Below are 15,041 nucleotides of genomic sequence, written 5' to 3' on the forward strand. Positions count from 1 at the left end.
TTCCAGACGCAGGACGAGGAAACGGTCGGCTTTTACATTCTCAACCACCGGAAAGTGAAAGACACACAGGCGATCTTCTAAAATGGTAAGTGTCAACAACTTATCCTTCACCCAAAAATACATTTAAAGTAGCCTGTAAACCTTTTTTTTTTTTTTTTTAAAAGCAAGAACCCAGGATTTTACCCTGTGGATCGGATATTTGTTTATATGCATCCAACGAAAGGTTCCGAACGTCACCTTTTAGGGTTTAAAAATGTTTATCCAATTAAACATTTAAAAAAAAAAAACACTTTCCGTGGATCTCAAGAGTTCCTCAAGAGTTCCCAAGCCTCTGAGTCACCTTTATATTGTGGTGTACCTTTGAGAGGAAATCAACACCTTTTGTAACTTGGGAAAACATATAATTTTTTTTTACCTGTACACCACATTTGCACCCTCAGAAAAAAAAGGGTACTAAACTGTGGGTTCATCGAGTGTACCTTTTACCTAGTAAAGTCCATGTAATGTGTCGTTTTAAATCTTTACGGTTATCTAAACGGTTACTACGATCCAATTATGCATCGGAAATCAGTATTTAAAGCGTACTATAATTGCCGAAAAGGTACATAAAACTATTTTTAAGTAAGATCGGGAACAACAATATTTCCTATAAAAGAAATAAACATTTAACAAATCAGATTTGTGTTCGGTTGGGGGGTTCGAGGGCGAATTTGAAAGAGTTCTCGTCGAGGTGCCTTTGCCAAGGGGGGATGGTATTAAAAGTGTTTTAATCATAAATAATAAGCCCGTCTCTAGAAGAACAGGACACATGAATCATGCGAGAATGTTTGAAATGGCATTAGCTACAACACGGCCGCGACGAAGCAGAAGACAAATTAACCATCAGCGTGGAGTATCAACCCAGACGCACTCTATTCCGGTTAAATAAACCGAGCGCGGCAGAGGGTTTACTGACCCACTTCAGTCTGGACTTTTGGGAACATGAATTTAAGCGACGACACGGCATGGCGCTCCAAGTTAGGAAAAACCACTTCGATATTATTCATCGCACGAGTTTGAACTCGTTCCCTTCTCTCTCCAGCAAGTCGATTTGAACATTTCCAGCAAAATCATTGCACTGACGTTATTTTGAACCCCACCGTATACGGATACGTGGCGAAACACGGCTGTCTAACGTACATCGTGCGCACGTCGAAGACGTCACTGGCACGTGTGAAGCTCATTTCCCCCAGTTATTAAAAGACAACCTATCGTAAAGTAAATGTGGCCGGGTTAATACGTGTCTGAGTCAACACGGTCCGAGTACATCAAACAGACAGGGTACACGGAAGACGCTTCGGATTCTTAATGAGCTTCGCCTAATGAATTTGGGATACGCCAAAAGGAAAACAGTGACGCGGCGCTGATCTGGTTCTCGTTCGGGGAGTCGTTTTGACGAAGCGTCGAGCAGCAATCAGACGGACTATCGCTTATCTAGAATGAGGTGATAACATGCACCGGTTGGGTTTATTACACAATAAAGGTTTCTTAAAACAAGCAAGCCCTGTATGTCAATATTAATATCCACGCAAGCCTACAATTATTACTGACGTGCACGTCTGCATACACGTAAAACGAAACTCCTGATTAAGCACGCTCGGTGATAAAAACAAAATTTCGCTGCTATTGCGATTGTTCTTTGATTAAATGTGAATAAATCAGTAGTTAGGTAAAGGAAGCTTGGCAGGTTTTGATGGGAGCTTGGAGGTTGCGATGAGAATTCCAGCACTGTCGGCGTCCCATTGTTACACAGCTGCTAAGAGTTGTGCTGGGATTGGATTAGATTGGATTCTACCTCACTTTATATAAATGAGTATGACGGAGAGGAAAGAAATCAAAGCAGAGAGGACCAATGCTCTTATGAGAGTGTGGTCCTGATAAACCTTTACAAGCCCCCAACACATTTTATTTCACTTGACATAAAACTTACCCGTATCCCTTTTCTTTCTTTCATCAGAAGAATCAGAAGCCGGCGACACCAAGACCTCAACTCTCTAACACTCATGAAGAATGAGCCTTTTCCTCGAGAACTTCATGTTGCATCTTGGGCGGAAACATGAGCCACACCTGCGAAATCCAGGCATCCAATACGACGGTAGATCTAGGTCCACTAGGGGGCCATGAGCCTTGGGAAGTGGTTCTGATCGTTCTTGTGACCGGCACGCTCTCGTTCATCACCATCTTGGGTAACCTGTTAGTGCTCGTCTCCTTCCGGCTCAACCGGCAACTAAGAACCATCAGCAACTATTATCTCTTGAGTTTGGCAGTGGCTGATTTAATCCTAGGCACAGTCTCGATGAACCTCTACACAGCCAATATCATAATGGGTCGCTGGATGTTGGGACATCTAGCATGCGATCTCTGGCTAGCATTAGACTATGTAGCTAGCAATGCTTCAGTCATGAACCTCCTAGTAATTAGCTTCGACAGGTACTTCTCTGTAACCCGACCGTTGACGTATCGGGTCAAACGGACGCCCAGAAAAGCTGCAGTGTTGATCACACTAGCGTGGGGGATATCGTTTGTACTATGGGGCCCTGCGATCTTGTTTTGGCCCCATTCAAAAAGAACACTGAAGGACAAGGTGGACTGCTCGATCCCGTTTCTAAAAGTGCCTTCTTTAACCTTTGGGACAGCCATAGCGGCTTTCTACCTCCCTGTCAGCATCATGATCATTCTATACTGGCGGATTTACTGGGAGATTGAGAACAGGGCAAAAGGGCTTTCCAAGTTCGTCGGGTCTGTCGGTAGCAGTCAGAGTAGCTCGGTGAAGATAGCAAACAAGTGGTCCAACAGTACCCAAAGCAGTCTCAGAAGCTCCATTGAGACACATCCCAGAAAGGGTCCAGAGCTTGCCAGGAAAACATCAGGTGGGTGCTTTCCAGCAAGACAAAAACAACTTCCTTTGGTTCCGGGAAATCTATCCGTGCCGCCACCACCGAGTGAAATCAATTACAGGGAGGCATGCAGCAGCAGCAGCTGGAACATCGAAGATGAGGATGACGACGATGCTGCAACGTCTTCGACGAGCGAGGAAGAGCAAAAACAAGACCACAAAGCGGCGACGCTGTCCGCGTCAAATCCCGCAGAGATCAAGCTGAAGGATCTGCAAGTGACATCGGCGAGTCAGCAGGAAGTTCCAGCCATCCAAGTTGCCGACCCGTTGTCCAGCCAACCCTCCAAACACCTCCCACTCAAAAAGAACAGACAGCTGGACCTCGGCCTCCACAAGCAGCCCAAAACCAAAAGGCGAATAAACATCATTCGAGAAAAGAAGGCGGCACGGACGTTGAGCGCCATCTTATTGGCTTTCATCCTGACATGGACGCCGTACAACATCATGGTCTTGGCTTCTATTTCGTACTGCGTCCCTGAAAAGTTGTGGCATCTGGGATACTGGTTGTGCTACGTCAACAGCACGGTTAACCCCATGTGCTACGCTCTCTGTAACGAGTCCTTCCGAGCCACTTTCAAAACGCTGCTACTGTGTCGCCGTGGAGACGCCAGAAAATGGCAAACAAGTCACCGGAGCCGTCGGGCTTCCGCGAGGCCGAATAAGTCATGCAGCACAGTGTGATGTGCAAACCGTGTCCCGTGTGTTTTACGCAACAACGTATAGGAAACACGGATGTAAAAAGAACTTGAGTTTTGTTTCTAAAGCCGTCCCAGACGGTCAGACGGTCCGTCTGATTGATTGGACATCTTTAGACTTCCCTCAAGACTTTACAAAAGGCGTTAAACGTTTTTAATCCACAATAGAGCTTGTTCTGGATCATCGTTTGTATAATAATATTCCTTAGCCTCAACACGAGGAGCCGATTCACTCAACAACATTCTCTCATTTTTGACTTTTTCGCCGGATATACACGACGTGGAACGTTTGGATATTTTTGGTGTTTTATCGAAGCACTGCTATGTTATGTTATGTTTTTCTAAATCCGCGCCCAACTTCTTTCCTCCCCCAATCGACCAATCGAACGTCTCGGCTGTGTGCCGTTTCAAACAAGAGGGACGGGAAAAGAGGACTAAAATAACAACCGCTCCCTGTGTTTCCTATACACGGCCCCTTTGAACGACGCAGCCAGACTGTTCCACTGAGGGTTTTTTTCCGTCAGCGGTATTACTCGGGCTACGCTACGGATCCTTCCTAGTTATGAACTCGTGAGATGAATTACGATACGAACACGATTTAAGAACTTTACAGGATTGTAAGTTATGGCCATGTTATGCTTCATATTCATGTAAAAGGCATCTAAGAACTCAGTAAAGAGTCATGATCAAAAGATCAGTGTTTGCGTTCAAAGTCAAAGAATTAACAAGCATGAACAGACTCGATTATAAATGTGGGGCTGCGACAACTAATCAAACAAATCGATATATAATCAGATTTTATATTTAAAAAATGGCGGAGGAATTGATTATCCATTAGCAAGCATGCCGTGGCAGCACTACACTACACTACACTAGACTTCATACCAAATCATTTAACTATAACTAGTTAAACGAGTCAATAATTGCTACATCATGTCATTTTCTTAAAATCCCCAAAACATACATTTTGAATATATACGATACGGTCGAAAAGTTTGAACACTTGACCATCACACCCATATTGAGTGCTTGCTGAGCATCCCATTCTGGATTTATTAACCCTTTACTGTCATTATAAGCTCCACTCTTTCGGGAATCCGCTAGATTTCGGAGCGCGGCTGTGGGGATGCGTGTTCATTCAGAGCATTAGTAAGAACAGGAAGTGATGCTGGGATGTCGAGGAGGTCTGGGGTGCAGTCGGTGTTCCTGTTCATCCCAAAAGGTGTTCAGGGCTCTGTGTAGGACACTCACGTTCTTCCACTCCAACCTTAACCTTAACCCACCACCGAGCTCGTTTTGTGATGCCTCGTGGAAATCCTTCAATTTTGCGAGTCCGAGGAAGGCCCACACGTATATGTGTGTGACGCTAGTTTTCCTCGAGTGTGTACAATCCCACAGAGCCACAGGTGAGTATAAATGTCGACGTAGCACAGCATAAATATAATAGTTCTAAATAGGTTTTATTTTCCTTGGAGAAAAAGAAGTCAGGATTTTGTACCATAAAGCAAAAAAAAACAAACAAACAAAAAAAAACATTCCATCATGAATTAAACTGCTTAAAAACAACCAGGCAAAAATAATTAACAAAAAAAAATTATAATTAATGGCCACTGTTTAAAAAATTATGTTTTTTAAAAGTTAAAACAGCTGAACTAACAAAAACTTATCATTTACTGTGTTAACAATGGTTAGGTGACTACTGATACAACAGCAGAACTAAATATTACAAAACTGCTCCCTAGCCCCGCCCCGCAAAAAAACAAACAACAACAAAAAAAACTGTTATTTCGAGTGCAACAAGAGGCGAGTATAAGCGCAGGTGTATTGGACTGGCGGAACCAGGTAAACATGCATATGGTTAAACAGTTCTAACTGTAAATGACACTAGGATACGGTCAAAGTGACAGGTGCTGGAAGTGACTAGAGTAACCGTCTTGACAAATAACACCATCATCCGAACAGACAGAACGTCGAGTGCACGATTTTTTTTTAATGTCCATTTTTAGAAAAGGGAAAAGAAAAAAAAACCTGGCCATATTGCATGTCGCGCTGAACGGTGCGTCAGTACTGGATTAGCTAGTTCCGACAACGAATCTAATGTCTACGAGAAACCAACCTGAGATACGAGCCGTTATTCTCGAAAATTCACAAATCTTGCATGAAGGGACATTTTAAATCGATTACAAGCCAATCGAAACGTCTCCTGAGCCATCTTACACGCTAATACGCTACATTTCACTTTCGTATTAGATCCTTGAGGAAGTTGTGTTTTTTTTTAACGAACTAAAGACAAAAAAAACAAAAAAAAACAACCCATCTTAAGGGACGATCATCGACCCTTCCCCCGCGACGACGATGGCGGCGAAGCAGACGCAGCGATGGCACTGGCTTGCAACATAAAGAAACAGGCTAAAATAATAACCAATCACTTTTTTCTTTTTTTTTTTATAATCTCACTTTTAAATACATCACACCTTTATATGCTTTACAAATATATAAATATACAAAAAAAAACAAAACCAACACGCTACCGTTTGTCTTATTACGAACAAGCATGCTGATTGGTTTCAACTATTACTGGGTGACCAGAAACGTAACCGGTACTAAGAGTAGTCTCTAACGATGTCAGATAGTGTGGTGAACGTTCCGGGTAGCTGAAGGACGCGTTTACTAATGAGCAGAGGCGTATATTCTCAAAGTGGATTGATGGACAGTTTGGGTTTGGATTAGTCAGTCAGTTATAATCGCTATTCTTCTTATTATCATTATGTATTATGTTTCAGATTAATAGTTGAAAACAAAAAGCAGTGGGTAGTTTAAAACGTGGAACTGTGTAACAGTCATATTGGAATTAAACCTGCCAAAGAGGAGGGATTCGTGTTCTGTTTATCCGTTTCATCCCTCCCTTTCCTTGGGTAAATAGGTTCACTATGTTTCCCTTTTCCGGTCCCCAGCATCTCTCTCTCTCTCTCATCTCATCTCTTATCTCACTTGCCGAGTGGCCACCTAAAGAGCTGGGGACCGAGAACGCAGGGCTCAGTGTTCTGCGGCGGGTCCATCACGACGGCGGAGCGTTCTGGTTCTGGTATATGGACGCCTTCTCTTTCAGCAGGTCCAAACACAAATGGCAGCTCCAGCTTCCTGCAGAGCGGACGTGGAGAACGGCGGGGTTAATTCCGCGTGCAAGGATACTACATGGGAAGCTAGCGCGCTGTTATAGCGCGCATGCGTGTGTGGGTGTGTGTGTGTTTTTACCTTCAGGGGGCTCCGACATGGGTGGGGTGAGGCAGTACATATGATAGCCTCGGTCACAGTCATCGCAAAAGAGTAGCTGGTCCTGTGGACAAGCAGGAAATTCTAGATTACCCACAATACACCTGGTCAGGTATGGCAGTAAAATAAATAAATAAATAAATAAATAAATAAATAAATAAATAAATAAAATCACAAGTTTGTGATATTACTCCCTGTCCAGTAGCTAGCTTTCGAATCGATTAATTGTTTGTTCTCGCACGTGAGCGTCAATAAGGAGTAAAACCACTAGGTGGCGTGCTTCTAGAAGAAAAGAATCGGGACGCAGCGTGACTCTTACCCCAACGAAGCCGAATTTCCGACAACAGCACAGCTTGAAGTGTTTTATTTTCATTACGGTTTTTAAATTTAGTTAAAGAACATTGTGTGGTGATTTTTATCCGTTTATAGTTACGTTTAAGGTTGTGGAACGTCTGCGAGACGGTTTCTCGAAGATGTTACAGCAACTATAAACTCTATAAGGTAATAAGACAAGGCTCTAGCGCTGGAGACTCCTTCCAAACCACCGCATCAACCGTATCCTCCGTTAAGCAACACCGATTATTAAGCTCGGGATTTTCCCGATCGTCCGCCATGGAAGTCCCTACGAACGAGGCGTTACTATAGAAACCACAGTAAGACCAAACGTACGTCGTTCTCCGACGTGCCGCACATATTGCAGCACTTGCACTCGATGCACTGCCAGCGGTACGTCTTCACCGCCGCCATCATCACCGGGGTGAACTGCAGACACGAGGGATGACCTGTAGAACGGAAAGCGAAAGACGAGAGACCGTGTTAGAGCAACAGCGATTGCTGGAATGTTTTTTTTTATTATTATTATTAAAAACAGACGTATTCTTTCGTACCGGAGCGGCCGCAGTCGGAGCAGGACACCAGCTCTTCTGATTGGCCGGTTTTCTGGTTCAGGTTGGAGTCACCCAGACAGAAATCGCAGTAGTTGTTGGGCAGAGCCAAACCATCAGGACCTTTCTTAGGGGCTGCTAGAGAGAAAAAACACAACCTTCTAGGTTAAATATATCAAAAATAATAAACACGCCATACGCTTTATATTTATATTCTATAACATGGAGAAACACGAGGTACAGAACAGTAGGTGTGTGTGCTACGTAGAAATAAATAAATGAATAAAATCAGAGCAAAATGAAGTCCTCACTCTTGGGCTCCTCGGGTGGGGGCGGAGTCTGCTCTTGAAGCTCCACCTCCTCCTTTTCCTCCCCTTCCTCCTCGGCTAAATGAGAGTGGGTGTAATGGTAGCTCAGACCGGGCCTGTTCTTGTAGCGTTTCCCACAGACTACACACACACACACACACACACACACACACACACAACCTATTTAGCATCACAGCTATTTTGCACCCGTACAGTGTTTTGTTCACTCTTGACACACACGCAAAGCCACGTTAAGAGACACACACTGCTAATACTCAGAACTTTTCACTGTCTACGTAAACGTAGAATAGATCTAAAGCCTAACGGTAAGGTGGGGGGTGGGGTGTGGGGTGAGGTGTAGGCTTCCACAAAGATCATGGTTTCTCCGGGGAACCACACGTACTGTATCGAGAGAGGCGTCGTGTGAAAACTGTGATTCTCTTACTTCAGACTGTTACATTAAATATAATCATAAATACACACACACACACACACACACACACACACACACACACACACACACACACCCTGGAGGATGAGAGGTTCAACTTCAGCTTACCATGAGATGCAACAAAATATAAAGGCTCGCATACATATTCACCCCCCATGAAGCCAACGGTAATGCTCAACGTGATGCTACCACCACCATGCTTCACACACGCAACGGCGTTTCCAGCAGTGTTTTGCTCAGTTCGGGTTGTAACGCTACAAAATGGGGGTAATGTGTCCAGCGGGGGGGGGGGGGGGTTGTTGGGGTGTCTGGGGGGTGAATACTTATACAAGCCACTGTATTAAAGCACTAAAACAGGAGCAGTTCTTCTAAGCATTCAGTCTGAAAACACACAAAACGCACACAAATGATCAAAACAAAAACAAAAGCAGAGGTGCTATTTCAGTCTAGGCGAAGGAGTGGAGAAGAGAGGAAGATGCAACAAGCGATAGAACAAAGAGAGGTATTTTTAGTAGGGTGCAAAAAAAAAAAAAAACCAAGAGAGAGAGACGTAAAAAAAAAAAAAAACACGGAGGATGAAGAGATAGATGAGGGGAAAGATGGAAAGATAAGGCGAGGTTTCAGCAAAGCAGACGCATTCACTCCAAAACAGCAGCAGACCTCGTGAAGAAAAGAAGGAAGGAAGGAAGGAGAAAGGGCACAGAGAAAGGAAAGAACGACACAAAACGCACGATGAGCGTCGCCGTGTGAGCAGATTTACTACATAAAAAATTCGTACATAGCGTTTTATAGCTACGTTCAACATACGCAAAACGGGTTCCTGTTATCACTTACGTTACGCCTGTTCCCTCACCGGCGAGTTCAATACGATTTTAAAAATAAGTCGATATATAATTGTACGCCATTAACGCTACCCGACAGATGCGACAACGTTAAACGATTAAAACAGCACGCTAACATGTCTGGCGTGTGCTAACTAGCCTAGCTAGAGTAGCTCGCGGACAAGAATAAGAATATAAACGTGCGCTTATTTGAAACTTCGCAGCTTCGTCGAATTCCGACAACTCGTAGCAATTTATCAAAGCCGATGATTGATTTTTTTTTTTTGTGAAACATTAAAAGAACGACACGATTTTATCCGTTTACAGTTACACCGGTCATCCTTGAACCTCCATGAAACGAGCGAGTCCCTGTTCCACTTACGTTACAGCAGCTATACACATCGTTCCCTCACCAGATCTAAAATAAAACTAAGCTAACGAGTAATTCGACAACCGTTTTTTTCTTTTCTTTTCCGTCGAGCTGCTTTGAGACAACGTCGATTGTTAAAAGCGATATATATACACACGCCATCTTATGTCATGCCTGATGTTTGGTAAGCAGCCTAGCTGGAGTTGTGTGTTTATTGTAAACTAGCACGTTCGTAATTAAACGGTTTAGTAGCAGAACTTGTTTGCGGTGCAGCCCGAATTCTGTATAGCGCAAGATTTAAACTAACACACTCCCAATATACCACCCTGACCTAAATAAATAAATAAATAAATAAATGCACATAAAACACACACAAAAAAATTCCATTCACAAATCAAGCAGTGAAAAGCAGAGGGGAGAAGCAGGAACAGGAAGTGAGAGAGAAAGAGAGAGAGAGAGAGACAGAGAGAAATATACCTCGTTCAGAAGATTTTGAAATATGCTTTTGTTTGAAAGTGTCTGAAAGAGAGCGAGAGACATAAAGAGAAAGAGCGAGGGAGAGAACAGACAGACTCACAGAGTGACACTGAGAATCAGGAAAAATAAAAAGAAGTCAAATGATCGAGTCTGAAGGACGAAGGAAAACAGGAACTTCAGCGCGGCACTGCGGCGCGTCTTAAAGGAGATGGAGGAGATAAAGAGCGCTACTGTGAAAACGAGTGTAAACAACAACAACAGAATACCTGTAATCAAAAGTGTCACTGTACATGAATTTTATTACAAAACTGGATACAAATACGTTTGTTTTGGGGTTTTTTTTACTCTGAAGTTCATTTCCCAGAATGCCGTGCGTGTGACTCACTGTCGCAGGCGTAAGGTTTGTCCCGATCCTCGAGAGCGGCTGCTGCGTCCAGCTTCTTGCGGGCGCTGCTCACGCCCCGCCCCTAAACACACACGAAGACTACGATTAATAATCATCGGAAGTCACATGACCCGCAACCGTAACGATCTGATACGGTATAAACGATGCATGCCGTACTATAATCGATAAACACGAACAACACATACCTTTCCCTTGCCTTTGCCGCGTCTCTTCGGTGTGTCTTCCTCATAATCTTCATCGTCAAGGTCATCCAAGAAGTCATCAGGTTCCACGATTCTCTACACACACACACGCACACAGCGATTTGATTGGTTGAATATATAAAGTCTCTGATCTTCGGAAGTGACCGGCTGAAACGTAATGAGCTCCACAGAAGCCTCTGAGGCGTCATGTTAACCAGGAAGAGAGCTCCAAAGTCGGCTAAAATGCCCGGTTTCTGTAGCCTCTGTCTCGGGCGCTGGAGATCTCACCTGGTGTGGTCTGAAAGCTACTGAAGAGCTCTTCTTAACTGTTATAACATAGTTGGCCGGTCACTTCGATTCAACAGTGAAACTCAGGAAGGTAGGTAACCTCTCGACGAAAAGTCTTATGGGGCGGCGTGAGTGTGATCAGAAGGTGTAAGGGTTGAGGACTGCGTACGTGTTACTGTGCAAGTGTGTGTGTGTGTGTGTGTGTGTGTGTGTGTGTGTGTGTTACCTTCCTCGCTCTGGTCGCAGGGTTGAGTCCTCCGCTCGTGTACTCGTTGTGCGCGGGCTCCTCGTCGTTCGCTCTGAGCTCCAGCGCCGCTCTCTTCTCCAGCGGCTCTCCTCGGAGCAGGGCCTCCAGACTGCTGCTGCCATCGCTGGTGCCGAGCAGGTCCTTCTTCAGACCCAGGTCCAATTCTACACGCACACACACACACACACATTTCTGCTCACCGAACGAACGTTTCATTAAAGTATGACGAGGAGCGACAAACGTGTACAGGATCCGTAAACGCTGCAGCTCCTGATGGAGTACCTGTCTTCAGAAGAGTACCTGTCTTCAGGGAGGGGAAAGCCAGTCGAGGGTCTTCTGGAGGATGAGCTCTCCTCTTCTTCCTCCAGCGGCGGGCGGGGTACGTGTATAACTGCCCCGGAGCCACACCTTCACACACACACACACCCAGGGACAGAGAGAGAGAGACAGACAGAGGCGCTGGTACTCACACACCATTTTTTTTTTTTAAACGTGTGTGTGAGTGTGTGTGGTGTATATCATACCCGGTCCTCTGTGTCTCTTCTCCATCCAGATGTAGCAGTTGCTCTGGGCGACGCCGGTCTGCGAGTCGAGGAAGGGCATCCTCACACTCCTCTCTGCGCACAGACGGGCGTTATAGTTATGGCACTGCTCCAGAGCGTCTCTGTAGTACTGCTCTCCCAGTCTACACACACACACACACACACACACACAGACATTAAAAGTTGTGGTTTCTTTTCTGACATCTCATGAAATCAGATTAACTCAGCCCCTCCCCTGTGTGTGTGTGTGTGTGTATATAACAACACAGCCTAGGAGTTTAATCAACACCTTTTGTGCGAGAGGCTAATCAGCAGCAGAAGGCGGAGCAGCTGCTCAGCCCTTTCACTGTGTGTGTGTGGGAGTGAGAGAGAGAGAGATCCTGACAGCAGGAGGTGACACGCCGTTGCCGAGCAGCCGCTAAGAGCCAGAAAGCACTCCCGAAAGGGCCAAACGAGGGAAGGAAGAGAGGACGGTGACAGGAAGGACGAAGTGGAACGTCTCGTCCGTATTTGGGCGTCGAATAGGAATAAACGGGAGGAACCGAAGAAACGTCAGACCACAGGCGCCACGGGACCGGTCCGAGAAGTGAGAAAACCGACCGTTTACGACCAAATCAACGTCAACGGCCTTTTTATAAACCGACACGTCCGCCTTGCGTACGGACAGACGGATGCTTCGCTGCGTTCGAGCTTCACACTCGAAAGGGAATTGAATTATGAAAACTGCTTCGTGAACCAAAATCATTTCCTGGTTTAAGTCTCACTTCCCCCTGCCCAAGGAAGCGATCCACACTGACCGTAGTGATCTGATGACGAGAAACTCACCAGTGTGTCGCAAAATGAATACGGTCAAACCAGATCAGATCATCAGGATTCATACTACAATAACGAAGTATTTAAAGCAGCACAGAGAGGTCCGGCACAACCCCCTCATCCTGTCGGCGTACTGTGCATCTTTAAAGGAAATGACACACTGTATTGTTTTATTTGATTAAAATGTATATGAGGTAGGTTTACAGGCTACAGAGTTAAAGTGGGAGGTAAAGATGAGGGTTCTGGGCGAGTTTGTGCGAGTTCAAGCTGATATTTAGAGCAGGTGGTGCAGGCAGGGCGGCTTCTATAGCCCCAGGGGTGAAACACACACACACACACACACACACACACACACACACACACAGGATTACCAGCAGCTCTATAGCACCGCTGCACGTTTAAAAATACACTCTTGTGCTTTTTAAAAATAATTCCTTTCGTTAAAAAGTCACGAAAACCTTCAAAAACTTGACCCATTTCGTTCCCCTCCCCTTCAAGACCGGCTGTTTTTCCCCCACCCGTATTCCGCCGCAACCCCGCCCCTTATTTTACTATCCTGCGCTCCGATAGGTTCATTCCACATTCCAACAAAGCTTCGTCGAAAACCCAGTCGAACCAGCCAATTACATCGCAGTGGGCGTGACACAACAAACCAATCCCGACGCAGCAAAAGTGGGACTCGACGCCCTGAATATGGGTGGGATAGAAATAACAGTGGAGGTAGGTTTTTTTTTTTAACCCTCGACTAGGACATTCGAGCAAGTTAGCCAACAGTGCAAGCTAACGCTAACTAGCTAGCTAATGTTAGCGACAAGCTACTACAGTGCGCTTCAAGGCGTCGCTCGCTGTTCTAAGTTACGACCACCGACAAAACGGCTTAAGTTCCTTTTAACACACGCTAAAACGGCGCTAAAACGCCAACGGCTGGCTTTTAAGTCACACCAGCGTGAGAAATGTACTCACAGTTTGACAACATTCTCCACCACCGCCGCCATCTTGGTTCGCCTACGCTTGTACTGAATGGGAGTCTCCAACTGCGCATGCGCGCCAAAGAGGCGAGGAGTAGACCGGAAGCTGGTCACGTGGTTAAGAAGGTCGCTCCGCAATAATAATAATAATAAATAAATAAATAAACTTACAAACCAAAAATTTTTTTTAAATGTCTTGCAACTTGAACTTATTATTTATAATAATGTTATTTAAAATGTATTATTATTATTATTATTATTATTATTATTATTATTATCGTGTAACACACTTGCAGCTCGGTATTATTTGATCAATAATATTAACAATATCGATTAATCGATATTATTATTGCTATTTTAACATAATTAATTAAATACACAAATACACATTAATATAAATATTGTCGAATGTAAGTGTTATTATAATATTCAAATATATGAATACTGCTGTTTAAATATGACTGAAATAACGGTTTAATGTAACTTAAAGACACATAAGTGACTGTTTATTCACTTGTTATTTAAAAAAATGTAATAAAAAAAACATTTTAAAAACAAAAAAATTGTGAGAGTATTTATTTTTTACAATATTTTTAATATCAAAATTAGCCTTTAAACTAATGAATGAATACTAAATGCTTTCATTTTTAATGTTCTTTGCCTTCAACTAATGCTCCATCTCTTCTTCTTCTTCTTCTTCGTGTTTTTGGGAGGCAAACAAATACAACTCTACTCTTTGGGTCACTGCAGAACATCTTCGATCACACGGGTAGCTTACTGCCAAAGACGAGTGCAGTTCTACAATTGGCCACATGGTGGCAGTGTTGTTGCAGTATTATTCTGATGTGTTTCTTAACATATTCAAGGACAGAAGAAAGTGCTACACACGCACACAAAATCTCAAAACTCTTCACCTACAGCCAGTGATCAGTGCAGCTTTCAGGCCATTTAAAACAAATAAAAATAAATAAATACATTTTAAAAATCCTGTTTTCATATTAAAGTGTATGTGTATTTTTTTTTTTTTTTTACAGGTGTGTCTAAGACACATTAGGCCACGCCCCCTTCCTGAGTCTGAGACACTGAGCTAGGTGCTGAGGAAGAAAGTGATTCGGTTAAAGACCTTCAGCTTCTGTGACATATTTTTATCCTTATATTATTTCTAGTGTCGAGCGTCGTAGCTTTGTCAGTCTGTGTGAGCTTCTGAACCAGTTTGCTAAACTGGAGGCTATAAACGTTCCCTGGCTAATCAGCTACATTTGGTGTAGAAATTGTGTGCATGTGATTTGTGCCCAAGTTGCTGTTTTAAATCCAAATTAACACAATTTTGGCCAATTTTATGGTAATTGTACTCAATTTTACACACTTTTATGCAATTTTG

At 43.9% G+C, this 15,041-nt stretch overlaps 2 protein-coding genes across 9 annotated transcripts; one reads left to right on the top strand and one right to left on the bottom strand.

The window, feature by feature from the left end:
- Positions 1–1,134: 1,134 nt before the first annotated feature.
- Positions 1,135–3,687, top strand: chrm1b (cholinergic receptor, muscarinic 1b). The gene has a single exon (XM_053617504.1). The coding sequence runs from the start codon at positions 2,096–2,098 to the stop codon at positions 3,614–3,616; it is 1,521 nt and encodes a 506-aa protein (XP_053473479.1). The 5' UTR covers positions 1,135–2,095; the 3' UTR covers positions 3,617–3,687.
- A 2,394-nt stretch (positions 3,688–6,081) lies between these two features.
- Positions 6,082–13,809, bottom strand: dpf2 (double PHD fingers 2). 8 transcript variants are annotated; one of them, XM_053617515.1, is made up of 12 exons: positions 13,656–13,809; positions 11,862–12,022; positions 11,620–11,745; positions 11,317–11,501; positions 10,806–10,898; positions 10,600–10,681; positions 10,215–10,256; positions 8,099–8,236; positions 7,791–7,922; positions 7,573–7,685; positions 6,886–6,967; positions 6,082–6,771 (listed from the first exon to the last, which is right to left on the bottom strand). In XM_053617515.1, the coding sequence occupies exons 1-12, from the start codon at positions 13,685–13,687 to the stop codon at positions 6,689–6,691; spliced, it is 1,269 nt and encodes a 422-aa protein (XP_053473490.1). In that variant the 5' UTR covers positions 13,688–13,809; the 3' UTR covers positions 6,082–6,688. The 8 variants fall into 8 exon arrangements, with proteins under 8 accessions (XP_053473490.1, XP_053473492.1, XP_053473489.1 ...); XM_053617517.1 differs by having other exon boundaries at positions 11,638–11,745; positions 13,656–13,808; XM_053617514.1 differs by having other exon boundaries at positions 7,791–7,925; positions 13,656–13,808.
- Positions 13,810–15,041: the final 1,232 nt, after the last annotated feature.

Source organism: Ictalurus furcatus, chromosome 28 (assembly GCF_023375685.1).
Source record: "Ictalurus furcatus strain D&B chromosome 28, Billie_1.0, whole genome shotgun sequence".
In the NCBI taxonomy this organism is placed as follows: domain Eukaryota; kingdom Metazoa; phylum Chordata; class Actinopteri; order Siluriformes; family Ictaluridae; genus Ictalurus; species Ictalurus furcatus.

What these genes read in the sequence shown, in the direction of transcription:
- chrm1b (XM_053617504.1), top strand. Translation starts at nt 2,096, where the DNA reads ATGAGCCACACCTGCGAAATCCAGGCATCCAATACGACGGTAGATCTA.
- dpf2 (XM_053617514.1), bottom strand. Translation starts at nt 13,687, where the DNA reads ATGGCGGCGGTGGTGGAGAATGTTGTCAAACT. An exon ending in GTGGAGAATGTTGTCAAACT is followed by an intron (nt 12,023 to 13,655) that starts GTGAGTACATTT and finishes GTGTGTGTGTAG; the next exon opens with ACTGGGAGAGCAGTACTACA. An exon ending in GCGGCACGTCGGAGAACGAC is followed by an intron (nt 6,968 to 7,572) that starts GTACGTTTGGTC and finishes GCTTGTCCACAG; the next exon opens with GACCAGCTACTCTTTTGCGA.